The following is a 26,474-nucleotide window of genomic DNA, read 5'->3' as shown; positions in this document are numbered from 1 at the left end:
TTCGGAAATTAGGTCTCTTTGGAGGTGAGTAAAGTGTGCCAGATAGTTCAGCGACTGAATGGCGAACGTCGCTGAAGCATAGGTCCATTTCCCCTAGTCTGTCCATGGTCTGGGACTCTCTGTTTGGAGGATGGATGGTGGAACTATCTTCTTCCAGTTCCCTCTTGGTGGCTGCCGCCACAACCATAGAATCAACTGTCAACTGCTTGGACCAGTGGGGGCTGGTCTTCAGGTGTAGATAAAAGTTTGTCTGGCCTCTGAGGGACAGGTTCTACATTGTCTGGGGCCTCCCAGGCATGCTGCACAATGAGTTTAACAAGGTCATTTGCCAGTGGAGTCACCCAGGAATAGATGGCCAGGCATGGAAGGCCTGCAGGAACACCGATTCCTCAGAAGAAGAGTTAGAGGACTTCCAGTCTCCCCGCTGCTTGAGGATTTTAAGAATGTCTCCGAATGAGATGTCATCTGGGGGAAAATGTGAGGACCCTTCCCCCTCATCACAATCAGTGTCTTTGGTGATAGATTCCTCCGTTAAATCAAGGTGCTTCCTCTTACACCATTTCTTCCGGGGTGGCTCCCCAGTGGGATCTTCTGAGGAGGACTCCGGAGAAGGGGTTCCTTTCAAAGAGGATTCTTGCAACTCCCATGCCTGGGGTCCCGAAATAGAGGGTTGGGATAAGTGCATGCTAGGGGATGGTTCTGATACTGATGTCATTGGTGCTGGCTGCGAATTCACTACCTGTACAGCAGGCCCACCTGAGGAGGGATGGCAGTCCAGAACCAGGAGAGACAACCTTGGAACCGGGGTCACGCCTTGAGGAGCCCACCTCCAGGTAAGGAGCTCTGAGAGAACTGGAAGCTGTTGGAGCCATGGACATAGATGGTGCCAGCAAGAAAAAAGGGCACCAGGCTAGGTACCAAGGTATGGATGGTCCAAGCACTGCTCTGGGAGAGCATCGGTTCCACCGGAGCCGATACAGCAAGGGTGGACGGTGCTGACAGGGGAAACACTGCTGTTGGAACCGAGACAGTATGCACCACAGTAGACATCGGTACTGAGATCTCTGGGATCTGGGCAGAGGCTGGAGGAGGATAAACAGAGGAAGAAGTAGTAAAGGATTCTGTGCCAAGGGGGAAGGAAGGTGTAGCTGGAATGGGCAATCCCCTAGCTGCCAAAAGCTGGTCCACAACCCGCACTAGATCTAACTCAGAAAAACTCCTAGTGGATCTAAAGGAGGCTGCTGAAGGAGAATCAGGTCTTTCTAGAAAGGGGCTAAACCTCTGCTCCAAAAAAGGGTGGTAAGTTAGAGATTATTTTGTCCTTGGCAGATATTCGAGTTTTGGAGCCAATGGAGGCAAAGAAACTGTTGGCACCATGGCCGGGGATGGTGCCGAAGCAGGTACAGTAATCATAGCCAATGTCGGATTCAAGGACGGCACCAAAGTCAGTGGTGCTGAGGTCGGAACCAAAAAAGGGGTGAATACCATGGATGGCACCGAGGGAGAAGACACAGGGCCTTGTTCCGAAGAGGTCTGCACCAAGGTCACCGGCAAAGCATGGAGCCGACTTGGTTCCATAACTGATGGAGATGCAGGAACTGAGTGACTCCATTTTTCCTTATGTTTTTTGGTCTTTGGAGGGGGTGAGACCTCCGACCCAGATAGAGCCTCTGAAAAAGGTGTCTTGAGTAAACCTTTTGAGATAAGTTTATTTTTACGTTCTGCTAGTGTATGATTACTAAAACCAGCACAAATGTCACAGTCAGCTCTAATATGATCTACGCCAAAACAGTAGACACAATGGACATGTGTATCTGAGTTAGGCATCTTCTGTTCACACTTGTCACACTGTTTAAACCCCGGCTTAGCTTTGTCTGACATAATAAGGCAAGAAGGCTATCCTATAGAAAAAAACAATATAAGGGAGAGAATACCAGAGATGGTATTTAAAAAAAAAATAACACAAGTGGTAAGGAAGGGCCTGTCAAAGGCAGAAGAGAGGGACAGTACCAAAAATGGTAAAATTTAAATTACCAAGGAAAAGGGTAGGGAATAGAACTAGGTTATAGGCGACAGTGAGAAAAGGCTAACTTGACTAAAAAGTAAACAATTTTGAAGAGAAATGGTCTTAGAAATAGCAATTTTCTACTTAGCTTTGAGAGATATGGCTAGCACATTTGACTAAGAACGTGGCAAATGAGATCTGGAGTAACTAGGAGAGGGGCGTTGTGGGTAGGTCTTAGCTGAGAGTTTTTGGCTGGCGCGAGCTTGGAAACAACCGTATCAGTTCTGAGGATGGAATCAAAGTCCTATTTGTAATGAATGAACAAAGATTTACAACATGAGATGAAATATTATATTCTAACTGTGAAAGTTTATAATTTAACTTCAGGCTAATTGCTGAAATGCATGTAAATCTACCATAATATGAACATTCCATGCAACACTGGTAAAATTCTGTTCATTATTTTGTTGTTCAAATTATATTTTAGCCTGGTGTATTTCCAGCTCTTCATGCTTCCCTATCATCTCTGCATCTCCCCTTACAAAATTAATCCAGGTGTAAATGGGATTCTCTTCTTCCCTTGTTACTGTGGTGCTTTTTTGCTTTACTAAAGAAAGATGATCAGGATATATGGTATGGAGTTTGACTGCTACGTAACCAATACCCAGCTGTACACTTAAGTCTAAACAACAGCTGAACTTCTTCTATAGTGTGACACCTTTCAGGCAAGTGCTATGGGCAAGTATTGGCTGAGACTAGACAATGCATAGCTTCCATAAAGGATTTTTGTTTTTCTACAGGTACTTTATAACGGGTCTATATTATAATATCAAAGTCTTAAAACTTCGAATGGTATAATATTGACCCAATTCAGCGAACGCTTGAAATAGCGAAGCTGCAGAACACCGAATATTTTCCTAGGGAAAGTATTTGGTGGGCCGTTTCTGCGGCTTTGCTATTTCCTCGACTGTGGTGCAAAGGTGACGAACCGGGTTAAGGTAGGTGTGCGAACGGACCGAGGTAAGGTGAGTGTGTGATAGTTAGGGACCTTAGGGATAGGGAGCGGGTAATGTGAATCTGCGATAGTTAGGGACCTTAGGGTTAGGGAGTGGATAAGGTGAGTGTGCGATAGTTAGGGACCTTAGGGTTAGGGAGCGGGTAAGATGAGTGTGCGTTAGTTAGGGACCTTAGGGTTAGAGGGAGCGGGTAAGGTGAGTGTGCATTTGTTAGGGACCTTAGGGTTAGTGAGCGGGTAAGGTGAGTGTGCATTAGTTAGGGACCTTAGGGTTAGGGTTGGGTTAAGGTAAGTGGATAGCTAGTAGTGTATGTACAGTTTAGTGCAGGGTTCTGTGAAGTGTGTATGAGTGGATTATGTATTTTTGTGTGCTTGTGCTGTGTGTGTATATTCTCGGAACAGCAAATTTTTTCCCTTGGAAAAAATTTGCTGTTCTGAGTGTTCGAGTATATCACATTTCGAGATTCCAAGGTCGAGCTTATGGTATTCGACATTTTGGAATTTCAATAATGTAATATAGACCCCTTTATAACCAGTCATTTCCAGTAAGATCTCTGGACTGGTGGTTCCAGAACCTCCATTAATTGGTTAAACCCACTAGGCATAAGCCTCTTTTCAGGGGTGACTCAGGACCACTGCTTGTTTAAGTGAATTTGTCAGAATCATACAGCAGACAAATGGAGGCTTTGGGAATCAAACTCTAGACTACAAAGAAAACTAGGAAACTAAATAAGGAATTCTAGACCCTGATGAAATTAACCAAAACCAGATATGAGGTAAAATAGCCACTCAGCTGAAGGATAAACACAAATCCTTCTTTAGTTGCGCTAAAAATCTCTGAACAATGTCAGGCACTTTGTAGAACTAATACTAAATGATACTTCATACTTGGACCTAGAGAACATAGCCAATCTACTAGCAGGCAATTTAGTTCAAACTTCGCCCGCATCCCATGTAATATTCTCAAATTGCATATATACACATACCTAAATCCCCTCCCTTAAATCTCCCAAGAACAAGTTGTCAAGGTGCTACCTAAGACCAAGAAAAACTATATCTATGGGGCAAGATAATATACCTGGCTACCTACTGGTCAAGCTGAAACATGGCTTGTCTGATCCCCTACAGAAGATATTCAATATCAGCTTCAAAACAGGCTTCATGCCAAATGAATGGACAACAATATTTATTTCCTTGCATAAAGGGGTAGCTTCAACAGACTAGTGTAATTATAGACCCCTAAGCCTAACCACTCCCATTGGGCTATAAATAAGGATATGGGTAATCTTCAGATTTTCTAAACAACCCATTTCAGATTTGTCAAGTGGAGGTCGTGCCCACTTAACCTGGTTGAGTTCTCTGAAAAAGTTACTGAAGCAATGCTTGAGGGCAAAGCAGTGCATGCCACATATCTAGACCTTGCAAAAACATTCAACTCCACCCCAAACTCAGATATCATAGATAAACTCTCACGACTAAATGTAAATCAGTATGTAACTCACTGAATAACAAACTAACTCACAAACAAAATCCAGGAAGTTAGGGTGGGTGGCTCTACATTCTCCAAATGACCTGCCACTAGAGATGTACCCCTGGGCTCAATCCTTGGGCTACTTCTCTTTGGCATTTACTTCTCAGAGGTCAAAGCTAATGCTATGGGTTTCTGGCTGACCAAGTCTGTAGATGATTGCAAACTTTGGTGCCATCATAACCTCCACTGAGGACACCAAGATCTGCAAAGAGGGGCAAACCTAAACAAATAGGTCATGTCAAAACCATGGACTAAGTATATGATCATATTCTTTGGCAAGCATGACTCCCTCTTAACTATTACCATTGACAACACAACCCTGAAACTTGATCACATAGTTTTTTTGACAATGATCTGTTCTTTGATCACCATGTTTCCACTGTTGTAAGGAAGTTCTTTTTCTTCATGCAGCTTATATCTAAAGGTATTGCATCCAGATTCAGGGATATACTCTTTCCAATGTACTTGGCATTCATTATGTCAATTACTGTGTATAATGCCTCTTTCAGTATCTACCTGTTCCAACACTTGTCATAACTGGAATGACCACGATGCTTTCTCACTAAAAAACTCGAGGGCCTAAATTGCAAAAACTATACAAATTATGTCTTGCCCCTCTCATACAGGATACTGAAAGGCAATCTGTGCCTCATGTACACAGCTTCAACAGATCCTATTCTGCCAGACTTATTACACATTTGCAAGTCAAATGTTACCATAAACACCCACTCAAGGATCTCAGTCGCTTTTGCAAAACAAATAGAACACACTGAAGGTAGAGGTTGGTTTCCAAGAGAATACCGTTTCTGTGGAACCGCCTTCCATTCCACATAAACAAAGTACTTCTCTTACTCTTTTCTAGGGTAATTTGGTTGAATGGATGGGTAACTGCAAATTCAGCTTTGGTTTAGCAACCCTGTCCCTCATGGATAATGGGAAACCTGTAAATGTTCCAACATATCCCTGTTCAGCCCATCTCTGAATTATTCATATGGAAAATATAAGGGCTAAAAACCAGCCTGGGAATGTAAGCCTAGGTTTCTTAAGATCCTCAAAGTCCAAATGACTAGTAAGTTCCTATGAACCTATGAAAAAGATGAAGCTCTTTAGTATTTCATAGCCTTAACTCCCACTGCTAAACTGCCAGACTTACTTTCTTGCTTTATTAGGTCCTGCATGCTACATATTCTCTGGTGTCCCCAGAAGAAGGTAGTGAGACCTAATTACTAGTGCAGACATTGCTGTAAACAGACCTGCTGTCTGTTGGGTAAGTCAGTCTTATCTTTTCCTATGGGATCATTTAAGTACAACCCCAAGTTATAATTTATCTTAAAATTAGAATTGGTTTTAGAGTTTTCAATAATGGAATAAGGTATTTTTCTACCATGATTAAATAAGCCATAGCCACCCTAAAAGAAAGAAAGAAACCTTCCAATGGCAATAAAAACATCAGCCAGGCTCTAGCAGGCTTGAATTGTCTCGCCTAGGCAAACAGTCAAGGAGCTGTAGATGTAAAGATTTTGAAAGTCTTTTAGCAAAATTAACATAATCAGAAGACCTTAGCAGGCTGTTGAGGAGAGTGGAGCAGTAAAGTTAAAAGCATGTAGAAACACAGCACAAGTAAAGGAATCCAAAGGACAACAAGCAAGATTACTAAAATGTGGAGCAGAGTGGGGTAACAGGACTAACAACTGGCGCCCCAAGAGACCTAGGGGTCAGTGGCGCCACAGTAAGACTTAAGCAGTCAGGAGTACTCCAATCAACATTACACGATTCTAAGGCCCCAAGGAAGTAATATAGAGAACAGGCTCATGGCAGGAATATCTCAGTCATGCCATTTCTGAAGAGGTAGCAGAGCCAAGAAAGCAGTGGCAGACAGTTAAATTCCACTGCCTCATTACATTACTAACCGTTACTACACTTAACTGAGACTGACTGTTTTACTTGGTACAAAGGTACCTTTCAGTGCTAGTAATTTAATGACATGGCAGCAGTACTAGTTACCAGGGTTCCTTGTTGAGTTATATTCATTGTTACTCACAGCTGCGTTATAAAATGCAAACAATGCTTCACAGCATTTTGTTAACATTTTTTTTGTAGAAAAACAATACAATAGCTCTGGACTGGGAGTTCCTTTCATGCAAAAGGAGCTCAAATATTTGCAGTGAATGCTGGTGTCTAAAAGCAAGTATGAGTGTATGCTTAGCACTTGTTGAAAACAGGTCCTCACAGCTGCAGGTGGTCTGTCTTTCTGACATCATTTTGTACATTCACAAAAAAACAAAATGTACATGTATTAATATCTGGTGCTCAACCTACATGCCAAGAGACATGCATGGGCCACCCGTTTGCAGTGTGGTGTCCTGATACCCATTTATTTAGACATCCATTTGTTAACTAAATAAGCAAACTGACACTTTAGCAACTTTGTTAGTTGTAATCATGGCCGCGAGAACAATGGCATATGCAAGTGTCTTAGAATTTTTAAAGCCAATCAACCAGCATATCTTTTGTAGGTGGTAGGAAACTGCAGCACAACAAACCGCACTCAGACCATAAAAAGAAACAATGACAGAACCGCAGATTACGGAACTGTGACACAGCATTACTAACCGATGTAAAACAATGTCCACACTTGATTATTAATTTTGCTGAAATAGTCAGTGCTTCAGTCTTTCAAGACAGGAGGCTGTTTGTGCCTTGAATTAATTAATTTTATTTATTTATTTATTTTTTGATGTAGACATAAAAGGCCATCAGGGATACAAGCATAATTTTAAGTAAAGATGGATTGTAAATAGTATAGGGCCAAAGTCAGAAATACCAGACTACATAAGGATATAACTGTCCATGTAATGTATACAATAAGTAGAAAATGGTTAACAGGAGGGACTGAGACATATGCTGCTGGACACATCACTGATATCATGTGCCTAATGGGAACAGATAATCCATTAGAAAACAATGTTTACAGAAACTACAAAAGCTAGTTGAATCATTTCCATTTCACTGTGTTTGTGCTGCTTTAGCCATTAGTAGGTTCTTGTAGTTGTGAAATATTATTACATTACATTTGCCTGACTGCAGAAGGAGAAAATAAGCATACCTAGTTCACCATTTTAAGTGCCATAGCACTCTACTCCCTCCATCCTTACATACCTAGTCCACCATTTTAAGTGCCATAGCACTCTACTCCCTCCATCCTTACATACCTAGTCCACCATTTTAAGTGCCATAGCACATTACTCCCTCCATCCTTACATACCTAGTCCACCATTTTAAGTGCCATAGCACTCTACTCCCTCCATCCTTACATACCTAGTCCACCATTTTAAGTGCCATAGCACTCTACTCCCTCCATCCTTACATACCTAGTCCACCATTTTAAGTGCCATAGCACTCTACTCCCTCCATCCTTACATACCTAGTCCACCATTTTAAGTGCCATAGCACTCTACTCCCTCCATCCTTACATATCTAGCCCACCATTTTAAATGCCATAGCACTCTACTCCCTCCATCCTTACATATCTAGTCCACCATTTTAAGTGCCATAGCACTCTACTCCCTCCATCCTTACATACCTAGTCCACCATTTTAAGTGCCATAGCACTCTACTCCCCCCATACTTACATACCTAGTCCACCATTTTAAGTGCCATAGCACTCTACTCCCTCCATCCTTACATACCTAGTCCACCATTTTAAGTGCCATAGCACTCTACTCCCTCCATCCTTACATACCTAGTCCACCATTTTAAGTGCCATAGCACTCTACTCCCTTCATCCTTACATACCTAGTCCACCATTTTAAGTGCCATAGCACTCTACTCCCTCCATCCTTACATACCTAGTCCACCATTTTAAGTGCCATAGCACTCTACTCCCTCCATCCTTACATATCTAGTCCACCATTTTAAGTGCCATAGCACTCTACTCCCTCCATCCTTACATATCTAGTCCACCATTTTAAGTGCCATAGCACTCTACTTCCTCCATCCTTACATACCTAGTCCACCATTTTAAGTGCCATAGCACTCTACTCCCTCCATCCTTACATACCTAGTCCACCATTTTAAGTGCCATAGCACTCTACTCCCTCCATCCTTACATACCTAGTCCACCATTTTAAGTGCCATAGCACTCTACTCCCTCCATCCTTACTTAGAACTTACCTATTTTCCACCTGCCTTGCACCCTCTTGAATGCCTATCTGGACTCCCCCTTTACTACCTATTCCAATAGTCCATTATTTAGGCCTATAACCCTCTCAGTGAAATAAATATATACCTTTTGAGAACCATGAAGTACTTAGTCCCTACAATCTGATACCTGTGCCTCTTCCTTCCCTGTTCTTACTCAGAATACCCCATTCACATCTCCCTAATCTTATACACCAACACCATGTCCCCCTGTCTCTTTTGGTCTCCAGTGAGAGAAGCTCTAGCGTCTGTAGTCCCTGGTCATATTCCTTCCTCTCCATTCCATGGATCTTTCTAGCAACTTCACTCATAATTTCTTCTAGTATAGGTGTAATCAGTACCCCAGTTCCTTTGCTTTTGCCATTATTTCCACTCCAGCTAACTCATGCTTTGCACTAGGGTGGTTGTTCCCTAAGTGCAGTGCTTTGCATTTGTACTGAACCTCAATGCCATCACTCTGTCTACTTGCTAGCTGCTCAACTTTTAAAAAAATACATGTCTAGACTCTATGTTCACCCTCCACTGCTGCACCTGTCTTTGTGTCAGCAGCAAAGAACCTGTCTTCTGTTCCTTCACATATGTCTTAAACAAAAGCAATGAAGATAACTGGACCCATGAAGGAACTTTTGGTACTACACTATTCACTCATCTATTTCCTAACATTGTTTCTCCCACCACAACCCTCTGTTTACTATCATTCAGCCATGTAGCAATCCAGTTCCTCAGTCTTGGTCTTACCCAAGCTCCTGCAGCTTTCCCATCAGCCTCCTGTGTGGGATTGAGTCAAAGGATTCACTGTCGTCTAGATACACTACTTCTACTGGTATTCCACATTTGTCTGTGACCCACTCATAGAACTCAATCAGGTTTGATGTACTCATACTGCCACTCCATCTTGCTCTGAATCCATGTTGGTTTCCATCCTGGAGGCTGTTGTCATCTTTGTCATCTAGAAATGCTACCAGCCTCTTCTTCGGGTTTTCTGCATGACTTTCCCCTGACACTGTTTTTAACAAACATGCAGGTGCTCAGATTATGTCTGCTTCTTCTTTCCCAAGGGTACCATGACTGCTGTCTTCGACTTTTCCATCAGTTCTGCACTAGCCAGGGATGTCCTGAGTCTGTCCATTAGGGGGTTTGCTAACACAGTGACCATTCCTGTGCTTTATTCTGTTAAGAATGAACAGTTCCCTTTCAGCCGTCTCTCTTTCTCTCTCTATCCATTTGTTGCCCAGTGCCCCTCCATTCCACTCTACTGCCCTTTCAGCTCCCTCTACATTCTTTTGGGGAAGATTGAAGAAATATTTCATTCAGTACCTCTGCTTTTTCCCAGACTTTTTTGACCTCCTTCCCATTTTTGTCAGCCTAGCCATTTCTGTCCCTCTTTATTCTTTTTGTTGTGTACCTCAAAATCCATTGTTGATTTATTCCTTCTGTTAATTTTCTTTCAGCTTCAGCCTTAGCTACCCTTAACATCTTTATTTCCTTTTTGCTAGCCACCCCCAAGGAATTCTTATGCCCCACATAATAACAGGCCTTGACCTAGTGAGGTACAGATAAAGTGGCTATACTTCTAAGCAGAAAAAAAATAGTATACAGCATCTGAGATTCACAAACTCAGTATAATCTATTGCTTCTTCCCAAAAATAATAAACTGCAATTGAACTACAAACTGTGACTTAACATGCATTAAGAATGGTTACACTGAAGGGAAATCATAGTCAAGGGGTGGAGATGCTTTAAACAGCACACTTTCACTGGATAAATATGCAGGATACAATTACCATTGTGCCAGTTTCAGCTTGGTATCACGTGGTCAGGCAAGCTTTCCATAAATTACATGATGCCACTGTCCTGGATGATTAACATCAGTATAATTTTCTTATGGAATGCATCATTTAAAATGTAATATTTAATGCTGTTTTATATAACTAGACTGTGACTCTACTCACAGCTGCTCCAAAATTAAGGTGCAGCTTTCAAATGCAAATTTGACATTGAAAATGTGACTCTGTGATAAATAACACTAAGCCATCAGCAACAGCACTAGGCTATGCAGTAATATATGTGATGCTGATTTGTAAATTTTAAAAAGTAGCTAAATAGGTAGTGCTAGCTGATAAAATCTGCTTTACATTTAAACCAGGGTAAGCTACATGCTTGCTGCTTCTTTCACTTTAATTATTTATAAGATGTAAATAACTGCTTTTGCAGCCATAGGCTTTCTTACAGAAGGGAAACTGATGCTAGAATGATTAAATATAAATTAGATGTTTCAGAGTCCACATATTACATAAGCAGGCAAAAAGAATCTACTGAAATGAAAAAAAAAAAAAAAAAAAAAAACAGAACTTTATTTAAAACATTAATTAGGTTTTAAAATATTGATTATAGAATTTTCATTTTATCAGCAAGTCTTAAATGTGTTAGTGCAATAACAAAATCTTCTTAGGCAGATAATCCCATTGGGGAGCTGCAACAGTTCTGTGATGTTACGAAATTCCAGAAATGTTATACATTATTGAGGTGAAGCTGTATTCACATTCATAGGATGTTCACAATCTGCACAGAGATTTGGCCAATTTATACTTGAAGTGATTTGCTGATGCTTTTACTTGTATTGCAGCAGCTAGTAACTTAAATGCCGTGATGCATAACCCTCTATGTTATTCCTTTAATAAAACAAACATTATATACATTCCGTAGTACATGTAGCACCATGATTATGCTCCAGTAATAGTTAAATATAATCTGATTCAGCACTACTCTAGCATAAGATCCAATATAAACAATGCTAAGAGAGGTGCTTAACGATTGTTTAGCACACCTATGCTTTATTAAGATCATGTCTGCCACTAAAAGCTGACCGCGTCAGCCAGTAAACAACAACAGCAGCAGTACATGAAAAGGCTTTGTTTCACCTTTGTTTCTGCCTGCTGTCTGCTACATTACAGCCACTATTTTTGAACAAACTGTTTCCCTTAGATAAGGACTAAATGAGGAAGTAAACAACATCCACAGCTCTTAAGTGGCTTTCAAAGCTGGCATAACAATTCACTTTTTTATTTTACTTTTTTGTAACTAGTAGTACATGGAGCAGATAAATCTCCATGCATTATAAAGAATTATGATCTGATCTTCAATTGTAAACGTATTATTATGTGTTCTTGACATGGATGACAAGATTCACCTCTCGACCTTCACTTTTGGGGTAAATTTCTTGGCATCCATGTCTCGAACACATAATAAACAAGTTATGACCAGAGACTCGATCATAATCCTCTGTATCATGCCATGGTCCAAACAAAGCTACAGTATCCCTTGGTGATGCTACCCGAGGGATGCCTTGAGATGCAACTAATGACTTAAGTGGGGGGGGGGGGGCTTCCACACCTGTACAGTGGTGTATCCACCAAAGTCTATAGATGTAGCCTCACTCTATCACTATGCTGACCTCAGGGGGATAATTGTCAGCTCAATCATCTCAGATGCCAGCATAGAAAAATCGACGTATACAACTGGAATTAGTGAAGGAAATATGCATTGTGTTGCTGTGAGCACCACATGCTGTGGTAGAAAAGTTGTGCAAAATAATGATGACAAATCACTTCATACTTTACAAAGAATGGCATTTCTCAAATTACAACAATTAATCTAGAAATGTTAAATGAGTTATAAAATTCACCAGCGTGCCTTTTATGTTTGCTTAGTTTGAAAACACATACACGTGATCAAAGCTCTTAAGCAAATGAGAAAGGATGGTTATGTTGGCTGTCAGTGAACTATGGAAGCAAAAGTCAATCAGAGGAGCAATTTTTGTAATACACACTCCAGAACAATGTGTAGTAGTCTTAAGCCTCCCCACAAGCAGAGGTGTTTCATAATTTTGTGTTTATAGCTGCATTGTGTACAACAGAGAATTAATTGCCCATACGCATGTAGACTTTAATTTTCCAATGAGAAAGAGAAGCCAGGACATTCAAAACTTCTGCTCTGCCAAACAAGAGGCAGCAGTGTCACTACCAAGAAACAAAGAAAACGCACTTCTAAAGAGTGGGGTAGAGGAACACTTAATATTAATTTTAGTGGTATTTCGTTTGTGACCTTTGTGGAAAGGAGGTACTTGTAAGGGTAGACCCTTTCCAGCAGTTTTCTTTTTTTTTTTTTCCATACTTGCATGTAGAGTTTGTCTTGCTTTGACACTGAGTATGTTAAGTGTAAGCCCTCTCTCATTTAAAGCATGCAGATAAATAACAGTGATACACATGCACATGGCAGCATTGGTAATGAAGCAAACTGCAGTGTGGTAATGCAGCACACTGCAACACAATAAATGCAGCAAGCTGCAGCTTTTGCAACAAAGCATGCAACGGTGAAAACAATCAAACAAAGCTACAATGCATTTGACAAGCACCACAGTGAATATAGCATTTATCAAAATATTTCAAACCAAGATATCAAGAGTAGGATGTTCAAGCAACAGTCACTTGGTCAATGATATGCATTACCCCAAAATGCACACAGATTGAATGGAAGTTGCTGCAGGGAGAATGCCACTTTTCCCATGGTGTGGCAACACTGGGCTTGGTTACAAAAGAATGGAGGTACAAGGTGTGAAGATAGGTAAAGGCTGCCAGCCGAACTAGATAGAATTTTGTAGATAATTTTGTCATTTGTAAATATTAATGTAAGCTATAGGCTTGTTCTCTTAAATGGGAAAAGACTGTATTGGATGTTGAACTAAAAAAAAATTAACCACATTGCACTCTGCTGGAGGAAAGCTGATAAGTCAAGCATGGTATAAATGTCTGATGTCAAAACTTGGGCCGAGATGTCTAGATAAAGGCATTCTGCCTATTGTTTTGAGACCAGAGTTAATTGCTAGAATTTGCATGTATAACTTCTTTTATTACTCTGACTTCCTGACCAGCTGCAGATCAAAAGGACTATTAACCTCTGAGTTTCTGTTAGCCTGGGGACCAGAAAGAAATTATGAAATCTAAAATGAATCAGTGGTACTGTGTTATCAATTTAAGGACTGAAAGACTGAGGGCATTTAGCATTTGTCTTGAGAACATCCAACTCACCAGCACTCTGCCTGTGTTCTGCATGTAAGTTTATTTTAGAACTGTGTTTTCTCTTAGATATAGCTAGGAACTAAGAAGATTAGATTATTTTTTTTCTGTTGTGATGTCAGAACTTTTCTACTGTATTATTTTAAGTATTTCTCTGTGATCTCTGAACTCTTGACTAGCACTGTGTCGTAAGAAGTATTGTCTTGTGTTTTTATTATTTATTATTAAATATGTTTAAACCTTTCAATGGTGGCTGTTTTGTGTAGAGATAATTTAAGCTCTAAGAGTACATTGCATGTATTTAGTGATATTGTACAAAGCCACTTCAATAGCCTTGCTGTTCAGTCACACTTACCATTTGGATAATAATATTATTGCACAGTATAATTGGACACCCTTTCATAAGGGCCTTTTAGTAGCTGATAAATATTAGTGGGAGGTGGCAAGTGGTACTACCATGTAATCTGGGTAAAAGGGGCACAGCTGGAGAACCTGTGACAGCCTTCCCCAGGACTATCTGTGTGGTTGTATATAACTATTATCTCAAAGTGTGTGTGTGAGTAAGCTACTTGGGTAGGGACACACACTGGTTGGACAGAGAGGGTGCTGGAGGTTTTAGCTTGCCCACTAGGCTGAGATCTGGATCCTATAGCTGTGCCAGTGGGGAGACTTATTGGGGACCTGGAGACAAAGGGAGAAACCATCCCCAGACTGACTGTGATCTCTGTGTGCTCTTAAGGGAAATTGTACTTTACTGTGTATATTTATTATCCTTTCCCTATATGGGTGCCCCTCACTGGTGTTAGTGGTGAGGATTGAAGCTCCTTGATTGCTGGGCCAGTGCACGGGTGTCACACAAGGTTCAAAGCTTCCCACCAAAAAAGAACATTAAAATTTTAGCTTGAAAACAGAATTTGGTTAAAGCACATTCATGGTCATAAGGTGCAGATCTCAAAATGCCAGAAAGAATGAATGCCATTTGATAGGCATCAGTTTATGCAGTGCAGGTGCAGCACATAGCACATGCCTCTTGGTACATTAACTTATTCGGATGTGAAAAAATAGCATCCATTAAATGCTGGTGTTTGTGCACAGTAACCTTTAACTATGACCTAAGATTTAAAATTGCTATTTACAAGTATCGTGTCACATCTTGAAATAATAGAAGTCATTGTGTTAGGAGGGGAATATGAGAAATTGCTTCATAAGTTATGGACTGAAACTGAACATTGACTAGTGATACATTTCTGGAAATTTTTTTTATCCTAGGTACTACTTACCTGCTGACCATCATGCCTTCCACAATCAGACCTTGCTCATTTACTCCTTTGTACTAGGCAATTACCTAAGCATGGTAGGAAGGTAAGGGGTGTCATACAGGCAGCCATCCTCTCAAATTAAGCATCTGTTAGTATTACCACACTCCCTGGGTGGACAGGTGCAAGCTACCTATGTCACTGCAGTGACTCACGATTCTTTCCTCCATGTGTGTAAACTCTCATGCACTTGCTAATGAAGGCTACTCCCAGATATTGGTTTGGACAGCTGAAAGCTTGTCACCAGGATGTGCATGTTCCACTGACCCTTATACAAAGTACTGTGGCTGCATGTATCCTGGTCTGCCCTGACTTACCCAAATGCCCATCCTCCACTGCTCTGTCAAACATCTGAGTTGCTAACTGAACTTGGTTCATCCTGGATCATACCCAGGGTTTCATCCCTCTATGCCACCAAACCTGGGATGTATCTTTGTAACTTCTTTCCTTTTGTCATGACAGCAGCTGTTCTGGTATCCCCTGACACTTTTAATTAAATGAAGCAACACCAGGCTATCATAAAACCAGCAACAGTTTATTCAGGAAACATGCACAGGCAAAGGCATTTGCCTATGCCTGTGCCTGTTTCCTGAATAAACTGTCACTGCTTTTATGACAGCCTGGTGTTGCTTCATCTTACTTCTGCATGTTGGATTTATTTTTTGGTTCGAGAAGCATTCATTCAGCACACACTGGTATTATTGGATTTTTGCACTTTTAATTAAATGATTAGATTTTTTTTCATTGTCAACATCATGCTACAGCTTTTCCCCTTTGACACTTTGGCACTAGTTTTACATAATGCCTTTCAAACCCTACTGCACTTGTGTTTAGATGTGTTCCCTTTCTTTAAACTGAACTATTGATTAGATCACTTTAAATATCCAGATGTTTACCTCATATTTTTGGACTGCTCCTCATAAAATTTCTTTTCTGGCAAATCACTGAGGACTGAACTCACTAAATAATGGCATACATTTGAGTTTCAAACTTCATATCTTTCAGAAAATGCATGCTAACCCAAATACAGTTATTCTAGCAACTTTTTTAATAAGAGCAATATTTAAAATTTGTTGCTATTTCTGGGCCTTTGATACCTCCCACATTATTTTAGGCTTTGTACAGATTTCTTGCACTAAGAGGTTCAGTGGTATGGATCAGATGAAAACTTGTCATTTGTTGTTGTTACAAAATATGGCCTCACACTTACAACATTTTAAAAATTAAGCATTTTTTTCAGTGGCAAAATGTCAAATTTATAATTTTTTTTCTTGAATACAGGGTCCTATATAACAATTTTATTCATCTGTTTTTCTAGAGAGTGAAATTTTTAATCATATTTGTAGTATTCTATTTTACCGCTTTGTGAAAATACATGGTGATGTGAACAACAATTTCCCTGTCAACACTTTCTACTGCTTCAGACTTAATATTTTTGTGGAAGGATAAAACTACATGCTATAGATTTTTTTTTTCACAAAAAGACCAACATTAAAATGATATATATGATTCTACATACAGGAATTCTGCAAAGCGAAGCTTGTTGCAATTTATGATGTCTTTTCAAAGACTGCTGAAATGTAGGTTGTGAGGCCGTGGAATACGAAGACCCACATGAATAAATTAACTGAAATGTGCAAGTGCATCCACTGTAAAAGGGAGTTGGTATAAAGACTAGGATGTTTACCTTTTATTATCACTCCTGAAAGGATATCTACATTTAAAATGACTACCTGAAGTCATTAGCCTAGTTATTGATGATGATGATGATAAAACAGCAAGGTATACAATATTTATATCGACATCAGCACCCGAGTGTTCCTCTGCACTAGTTTCAGGGAAAGTGTCAGGTTGCAAATGTAGTTTTGGCGAACATAAAAGGATCAAAATACATTCACCAAAAATACTTTTATCCACAGTGGAGTTTGTCTCTTTCTCCTCGGTTGTGCACCTCTAGAGTTAGTATATATAAGGTCAGGGGATGAGAGGGTGTCCCCAACATGGCGGTGCAGGGGTGCTTGCCCGCTGCAAAAAAAGCTGTCCATGGATGTTTGTTCAAAGTAGTTTCAATGAATATTCTGGTGGTATTCAGATCTTGCTCTTGCATCAGAAATCTGCTTATAATATTTGCATAATTCTCTACATTAATTCACATACAAAATAAATACATTACCATAGAATAAATCTTAACTCAGTATAGAAATTCAGAAATGTGGTTTTGTGCAAACACAAATATGTCTCTGTCATTAGAATGATGTTTTCACATGCATAAAAGATACTTACTCTAGCGTGGTCTGATCCAACACTCCTGTTACGGGAATTCCATAAAATCGCTGCATGGCAGCCACTGCTGATTGCATAGCCTTTTCTGATCTCAGAGCAGAAGATCGAACATCGAGAGGAAGTAAATAGCCATAATTTTTTAACCAGTTCTAAAAATAAAAGTAAAAAAAAATGTAAATGATGCAATAGTAACAAACTACAAAAAAATGACAATAAATGACATTCTGTGAAACAAATACTAATGCTGTCATCTGCTTAAGTTTTACGGCTTGTTGAAAGCATCTATTTCACTGAAGGTGTTTTGAAAACAGTATAACCTGTATCATTTTTAATCTAAATTACAAATAAAATTCCATATTAAAAAGTAGTAGATAGGAATTTTTTCCTTAATATGTTTGTCATGTGTAAACACTGTGCAAAGAATGACAGAAATAAGGATCTACAGAAAGGCTCACAGTTTTACACCAAGTACTGTGGACACAGCTTAAAAATTATATATGTCAAATCAAAGTGAAAAACCATAAATACATCTCAAAAAACAGTTAAGAAGTATAAAATGAGATTTATCAGATGTAAAAATTATTCTAAAACTGTGCCTTTTGATACAGTTTTTTATGTTTTTGTTGATTGGGTTAGTCCATCTAGGCTTATGGCCTCTTTTCAGGGGAGCTCCAATGAGGTATTCATAATATCCACAAAATATTTGGCTAGAGTATTAAGGAAATTCTCCTTGTCTTCTCGATAAATGTTGTGAGGTCTTTTACATTCACCTACAGTACTTATCACAGACTGCCTGTTCCTGCAGATGGGACCTCAAACATTTCATTCAAAGGGCAGCACACTCAGGAATGTTGCACCCCCACACACTGCATTGTCAGTTCTGGAAAAATGAATCCAGGCACCTTGCGGGGAGACTAGAACCCGCGGTCATTTGATATTACAGCACCAAAGCTGAGTGTGCTAACTGCTGTGCTACTGACATTGATATGCCTTGTTAGTGTGTGAAAGCACACAGGATATTTCAGGATGTGAATGCATGATTCTACTGTTTCTGAACTATGGAATCTGTCCAAAACACACTGACATCCAAGAATTGGAAGACTAAAACGTATCAGTTTTAGTACTTTCAACACAAGTACATTGCAGTGATAGAATCCTGGAAAGCATAAAACTGTGAATGCTGTTTGGAAACTGAAAACTGCAGGCAATTACTGTATATTTTGTTGAATTGTAGCCTCATGGACAAATGTTTTTTGTTTTACAGTGCAGAGCTATTAACAAAATTGAAAGTGCATCACTGAACCTCTAGGAAAGTTGTAGGGGTGCCTTAATAACTAAGTCTGGATGTTGTGGGGGTTAGCATCATCCTGCCCATTCATGGCATTTACTATTTTACTTTTTAAATGGTGTGTTGCAATGTCAAATTAAAATGATCTCTGTGTTGTACCTTAAATAGCCATAGGACACTCCCGTTCACCATGCCTTTTGCTCATAGGCTGGCTTGTTTACCATAACACTAATATTCTCTTACATTCAGCCCAAATCACATTCAATCCACTGTGCTCCTGCCTGTGCAAGGATTGTAATCTGTAGTAAAATGGTACTCTTGCCTCTGAGGACCTATATAATTTTGACAATCAGTAAATATATATATGCACTATATTAGCTCAGTTCGAGTTGCATAGATCAGTATATTTGTCTTTACAACTGGTAATGTATATACCGAGTGCCACTTGACTGGTTGCTGGACAAAACAGATGGATCAAACAATCCAACCTGCTCTTCTTTACTGTTGTCCAAGACTCAGTCCATCCCTCATACTTTTCTTCTGTCCCTTTACTAATGCCTCCACTTCTTATATTAATAACCTGGAAGCCTTTATCTATGCAAATGACGCTGATATTACCAGGTGCTCTAACTTCTCTATTGCTATTAGAGGATTTTCACTTAGGCCTTTGAAAACTAACTGGTTTGAGTAAACAAGACCTGATTTTTCTTGCAAGACTGTCTTCAGTCATGGAGGCACATTTATTGCAACTGCTCATCACTTCAAACACCTTGGTGCCTAAACGGTTTAAAATTTTAAGTGCCACCTGCCAAAAGCTCAAGGCAAGAATGTGCCACCAGATCACTCACTAATATTTCTCCTGTTTTAAGTCCTGGTGCTAGGCAGGCTACTTGAATGGGTGTTCTAAATCCACATCCAGAGTTCTATGTACAGCTAATTACTACAACTTAGCCAACTAGCAATATTTCACTAAATGTTGTTCTAGATAATGTCTACAAATGTATTATCCTCCCCTACAGATATGATCACTGCTATACCATCATCACTAGAGATAACTGGTTGGCACAGAAGGAGCATACTAACATGGCTGCATTTTTTTCCATCAATAAACTTCTCTAGCAGAGGTAATACCTACTGATTTTTGCCCTCCTAATCCCTGAAGAGGCTCTTAACGAGTTGCTCAGTTAACCTACACAGCTGTGTCAGTAGCCTGGGGCCTGACAGAGATATTGTTGCACTACACGTCTTACTGTTTCAGAATCTCTCAATATTGATCATAAAAGCATTATCACAAATTCATTATTTAAGACCAAGTTCATTCACTAGCTAACAGAAAGGTCTGGAAGTACCCATTTAATCTTCTACCATTGACTAAATTTGGACGTACAGTCCATCCTTAGTCAATCATAGCATAAACTCCACCAACCTTCACTGATCCCTGGGCACCTTTACTAGGCTCTGCTTTGCCAATGGTTGACTTCATTGTTAGCTTATATGGCACCACTGTTGGTTGGTTTACTTACTAAAGGTTTTAGACTTCAGTTGTTAGCTTTCTCTAATATTTGTTTTCTGTTAACTCTGTACTGTCTATTACTTAATGTACGTTTGGAGTTGTCTTTTGTGGACAATGCACTGACTGTGTATGCTTTGTGTGATGCTCTGTCATTACAGCACCGTGACTGGGATACACCATTCATTTGTTTTTTTCTTGACCCGTTTATGTTTAGAATTGCCTAGGAACCAGAATATATCCAGGCAAATGGTGGGCACAAGACACAAAATCAACTGCGTTAGAATATTTATGTAATACAGTACTTAGCCTTTATAACAAAAAACTCTCAAATATCAAGCATATTAATAGAATAAGACTGTTTTATAGCTTACCTAGTAACAAAAAGCATCTTTCAAACAACATACCAGGCATGGAAAATATAAACGCTTTGGTGATCAATGAAACTAAGAACATTATAAAATGCAAAAAACAAACCAGCATAGAAAAACTCACTATCCTTGAACAGGAAGCAGCTTTCTAATATTAACAATCCACACATTTTTCCTGAAACAGATTACAGTTAAAGTGCTTTTGATCAACACTGACAGCCAACTTTACTTTGAACCCTGCATTTTTTCATTACATTTGCCAACTTCTTCATAAATACATTCTCTTGAAATTATCACCAAATCTCAGTTCACCCATACATAAATATGATCTGGTTTTAATGAAAAATATAATAAAGCTTCAAAATACATACACCTTAAAATCTATGAACAAACTCCTCTGGTGAGGTAGTCAAGGAGCTGATGGGCTCCATTATGGTTTCTAAAGGTATACATTACTTTTTCTCTATTATTCTCATGTGTATTTTAAACTTCCCCTTAATACAAGTGTGAGCCTAACTGTCTGAAATTCAGTGACTGTGATACCGTCACATAAAGTAGCAGCAGAATAAGCTGCTGATTAGAGGCCTACTGCTTTGCTAACAGCAGTGGTGCATCAGTTTGTGTAGTCACCTCACAGCAAGAGGTTCTCCAGTTTGACTGTCAGTTGGGGTGCCTTCTGTGCAGAGTCTGCATGACCTCCCTGTGCTCGTGTGGGTTTCTTCCAGATGCTCCGGTTTCTTCCTACATTACAAAGACATGTGTCTGGAGCATTTCTCTCTGGGCCTCCACTGAAAATTGGCTTGTTCCAAGTCAAACTTTTCCAGTAAACAAATGTTAAATAATCCTCAAAAATTATGTTAAAAGCACCAGCAGTCGCTCGAAACAAAATTCCAAGGTGCCCAAGGAAGCAGACACAAGAGTCTGTCCAAGATGGCCGACCTTCTCATTTCAATCCTGAGCTCCATGGAAAAGCCTCCTAGCACAGGCGACCCGGAAAGTCGGCGCAGGGCTCGCATCTACATCTGATGAAGTAAACCAAACGAAAACGTATAGGTCGAGATTTCAGAAACGTTAATGTGTATTGGGATTTCTATGTGCTGTAGTTTCGTGCAATAAATCGTGTTTTTAAAAGTGCTTGTTTCCTGCTTCCTTGGACACCTTGGACTTTTGTTTCAAATGTTAAATAAATAACAGTGCCAAGAAAATCTCTGGGGAAGGCTGTTACATAGCAGATCAAGCCACATCTAGCTGCCACAGGAACAGGTCTCACAAACTTTTGACTGTAATGCATTATTTCAGGAAGCTACACAGTATGTATCCTTCCTACACTCTATATTCTTACTTATAATGTTTCAAATAACAAAGAATCAAGTGAACTTACAGGTTTTGCATGGCTCTGTATTGAAATGTCGGTACTAGTAATGCAGAGTGCTGACATGCTGAAAATAGCATGGAAATGCAGAACAGCAAATACTGAATAGCACTCTTCTCCTCAAAACTTCTGTGTTTGCAAGGGGACAAACCCCCCTGTATCCCCCATATGCGGGCAAGCCCCACACATCCCTGAATTTACATATATTAACTCCAATATCGACATACTTCAGAGAAAAAAAGGAATATTCAGAGAAATGGCCATCTTAGACTTAATATATTGTAAGTTTTCCTCCATTCAGTCTAAGCATTACTGAACTTACTAAAGCGGGTCCATTAATTGCAAACAATTCCTGTTTTTTTTTATTCATGGACCTAACGAAATGGTTTGATTCCTTTACTCATCTTCTTTAAGAATGGAACAAATAAACTTGTTCCATATCTATTTCTGAAAAAAAAATCATTTAGGATAGAAAATAATATAACACCTGGTAGATCACAATAAAGGATTTTATGGAGGACCCATTGAGTGATTCCTTATGGCATAATGTTTTCAAACATTTGTTATGTATGTAAAGCATTGACACCACATGCATTCTATATGCTGATGTTGCTGAATTATACAGATTTGCAACTTTCCTTTAACTAATGTTTCACTGCTAGGGTATGACTGTTTTACTGAAAAACACCTCCAGATAAAACTTTTCAAAAACAAATCCCATCCTGTTTGGCATGATATCCAGGCTAAACATGTCCATACATAGGTTAATCACCTGTAGATAACTCCATTAATATTTATGTATCCTCAACTTTGGCTCTAACTTTGTTCTTTTGTAGATGTACAAATGCCATTCCTTGCAAATGCTCGGCTTTTACTGGTTACAACTAAAAAGCAACTGAATAATGTGACAAGTTCTGATGGAAATCTACAGGCTTATAATTTAAATCCTTGATGTTGGAACACCACTGTGTTACTTCAAATGTTGTCTGCTTCATATCACAGCTAGAGCCTTTCTGCCAACTAATTCACTTTAGAATCCCTCTAATCATTAAGAAACTGCCTCAGCCTGAAATCCTTCTCCTAGGTCAATGCAGTCATACATTGATAATCCTAAATCACTACTAAGTCCTGTTCATTCACTACTGGCCAGCCATAAGTCATCTTCTGCCCAACCACCTACACTCTAGAATTTCATTCCATCTAGCACTAACACATTGACTATGCTGCATTCATTCACTACTTCTTTAAAGTGATACCTTCAGGCAAAGGAAGAAAGTAAAACCTGTAGTACAGAAATAGGCAATGGTTGTTTTTGTGTCTTTCAGCTTTTCCCAGTTAGGGGTCGCCACAGTGGAACTCCGGTCCACTAATGATTGGCAGTTGATTTTTACATGTCAAGTTTCCAGCCCTGACGCACAACCTTCGACGAAGGTACGCCCATTCACGCATGTCACTCTCCACGCAGAAGACACTCTAGCTGAGAGTCGAACCGGACAGTGTCTTACTGTGAGGCGACAGTGCTACCGCAGCACCACCACCGTGGATAGAAATAGGCAATGGTAATATGTATAATTTAGGAACAATCTTGGAAAGTGAGAGGATGCCTGAGGAGTGGAGAAAAAAATGTTTTGGTACTGATTTTTAAAAATAAGGGTGATGTGCAGAGCTGTAGTAACTACAGAGGGATAAAAATTGATCAGTCAAAGCATGAAGTTATGGGAAAGAGTAGTGGAAGCTAGGTTAAGACTGGAGGTGATGATTAGTGAGCAGCAGTATGGTTTGATGCTAGGAAAGAGCACTACAGATGCAATGTTTGCTCTGAGAGTGTTGATGGAGAAATATAGAGAGGGTCAGAAGGAGTTGCATTGTGTCTTTGTGGACTTAGAGAAAGCATATGACAGGGAGCCTAGAGAGGAGTTGTAGTATTGTATGAGGACGTCAGGAGTGGCAGAGAAGTATATAAGAGTGGTACAGGATATGTACGAGGGTAGTGTGACAGCGGTGAGGTCTGCAGTGGGAGTGATGGGTGCATTTAAGGTGGAGGTAGGATTACATCAAGGATCAGCTCTGAGCCCTTTCTTATTTGCAATGGTGATGGACAGGTTGACAGATGAGATCAGACAGGAGGCCCCGTGGACTATGATGTTGTGATCTGTAGTGAGAGTAGGGACAAAGTTGAGGAGACCCTAGAGAGGTGGAGATAGGCTCTAAAAAGGAGAGGAATGAAGGTCAGCAGGACTAAGGCAGAATATATGTGTGTGAATGAGAAGGAGAATAGAGAAATGGTGAGGATGCAGGGAGTGGAGTTGGCAAAGATGGATGAGTTTAAATACTATGGATCAACAGTTCAGAGTAATGAGGAGTGTGGAAGAGAGGTGAAAAAGAGAGTACAGGCAGGGCGGAATGGGTGCAGAAGAGTGTCAGGAGTGATTTGTGACAGACTGGTACCAGTAAGAGTGAAAGGGAAGGTCTACAAGGTGTTAGTGAGAGCAGCTATGCTATATGGGTTGGAGATCGTGGCATTGACAAAAAGGCAGGAGTCACAGCTGGATGTGGCAGAGTTAAAGATGTTAAAATTTGCACTGGGTGTGACGAGGATGGACAGGAATAGAAATCAGTGTATTTATTTATTTATTTTATTTATTTATCATTTGTTGACCGGGAAAGTCCCCTAGGGGTTCACAGAGCCCTGTTTTTTTCAGCCTGGGGAGAAAATACTCCCATGCATGTCTTGAATGGGGAGGGAACCGGAGTACGAGTAGGAAACCCACGCCCACACAGGAGACACTGCAACAACTACACAGAAGATAGCCAGGCACAACCGAACTGAGAACTGAAGATGAGGTTGCTGTGAGGTGACTGCTGTGACCCTGCCCCAGGATTAGATTATTAGAGGGTCAGTTCACGTCGGTCAGTTTGGAGAAAAAGCCAGAGTGATGAGATTGCATTATTTGGACATGTGCTGAGGAGGATGCTTAGGATGGAGCTGCTAGGTAAGAGGAAAAGAGGAAGGCCTAAGATAAGGTTTATGGATGAGGTGAGAGAGGACATGCAGTTGGTTGGTGTGCCACAGCAAGATGCAGAGGACATAAAGAAATGGAAACAGATGATCTGCTGTGGCAACCCCTAATGGGAACATCTGAAAGAGAAGAAGAATAAACAGACACTGCGCAACATGGAGAGCAGGAACAGGCAGTCTGTGATAAGTACTGTAGGAGTTAATCTGGAACATATTAAAAGAACAGGCACTGTTTGAACATGTGATGCAGTAATAGGTAAGGCGTAATGTGCAGTGTGTAGTACAGGAACAGGTACATGGTAAAACAGATATAATACTATATAACATAGTACAAGAAAAGGTAATTTGTAACGTTTTGCAGAAACAAGTAATATGTAACATGTAGTACAGGGACAGGTAATGTGTGAACAATGCAGAATAGGAGCAGGTGCAGTGTTAACATGTTGTGAAGGAACAAAAACAACCACAGTGTACTCTATAGTTTAACAACAGCCACTGTTTTATTGTGTAGTGAAGAGACACCACTGTGTACTGTATAATTTAGGAAAGGGTACTGTGCTAATGAGTAGCAAAGAAACAGCCACTGTGTACTGTATAGTGTAGGAACAGGTAATATGCTAATGTGCAGTAAAGAAACAACCACTGTGTACTGCATACTGTAGGGAGAGGTACTGTGTTAATATAGTGAAGAAACAATTAGTGTGTACTGTATAGTGTAGAAACAGGTACTGTGTTAATGTGAAGTGAAGAAACAACCACTGTGTACTGTACTGTTTAGGAACAGGTACTACGTTAATGTGTAGTGAAGAAACAACCATTGTGTAATGCATAGTGTAGGAACAGGCAATGTGTTAATGTGTTGTGAAGAAGCAACCACCATGTACTGTATAGCGTAGGAAGAGATAATGTGTTAATGCATAGTGAAAAAAACAACCGCTGTCTACTGCATACTGTAGGAACAGGCATTGTATTATTGTAGGAAGAAACAACCACTGTGTACTATATAGTGTAAAAACAGGTACTGTGTTAATGTATAGTGAAGAAACAACCACTGTGTAATGTATAGTGTAGGAACAGGTACTGTGTTAATATACAGTGAAGAAACAGCCACTGTGTACTGTACAGCATAGGAACAGGTACTGTGTTAATGTTAGAAGAAACAACCACTGGGTACTTTATAGTGTAAAAACAGGTACTGTGTTAATGTGTAGTGAAGAAACAACCAGTGTGTAATGTATAGTGTAGGAACAGGTACTGTGTTAATACAGCGAAGAAACAATTATTGTGTACTGTATAGTGTAGGAACAGGTACTGTGTTAATGTGTAGTGAAGAAACAACCACTGTGTACTATATAGTGTAGGAACAAGTATTGTGTTAATGTGAAATGAAGAAACAACCACTGTGTACTATATAGTGTAGGAACAGATAATATGCTAATGTGTAGTGAAGAAACAACCACTGTGAATTGTATAGTGTAGGGAGAAGTAC

General features: G+C 39.9%; 1 protein-coding gene across 1 annotated transcript in view; it reads right to left on the bottom strand.

The window, feature by feature from the left end:
- The window catches only part of MMP24 (matrix metallopeptidase 24), a 536,329-nt gene that overhangs the window by 132,702 nt on the left and 377,153 nt on the right, over positions 1-26,474 (bottom strand). Inside the window, exon 2 of the mRNA XM_044090093.1 lies at positions 17,426-17,574. Coding sequence (XP_043946028.1) covers positions 17,426-17,574 — 149 coding nt within the window. The remainder of the gene's footprint in view (positions 1-17,425; positions 17,575-26,474) is intronic.

This window comes from Protopterus annectens, chromosome 12.part0, assembly GCF_019279795.1.
Source record: "Protopterus annectens isolate FY-2018-M chromosome 12.part0, PAN1.0, whole genome shotgun sequence".
In the NCBI taxonomy this organism is placed as follows: Eukaryota; Metazoa; Chordata; order Ceratodontiformes; family Protopteridae; genus Protopterus; species Protopterus annectens.
This window is presented reverse-complemented; position numbering and strand designations above follow the sequence as displayed.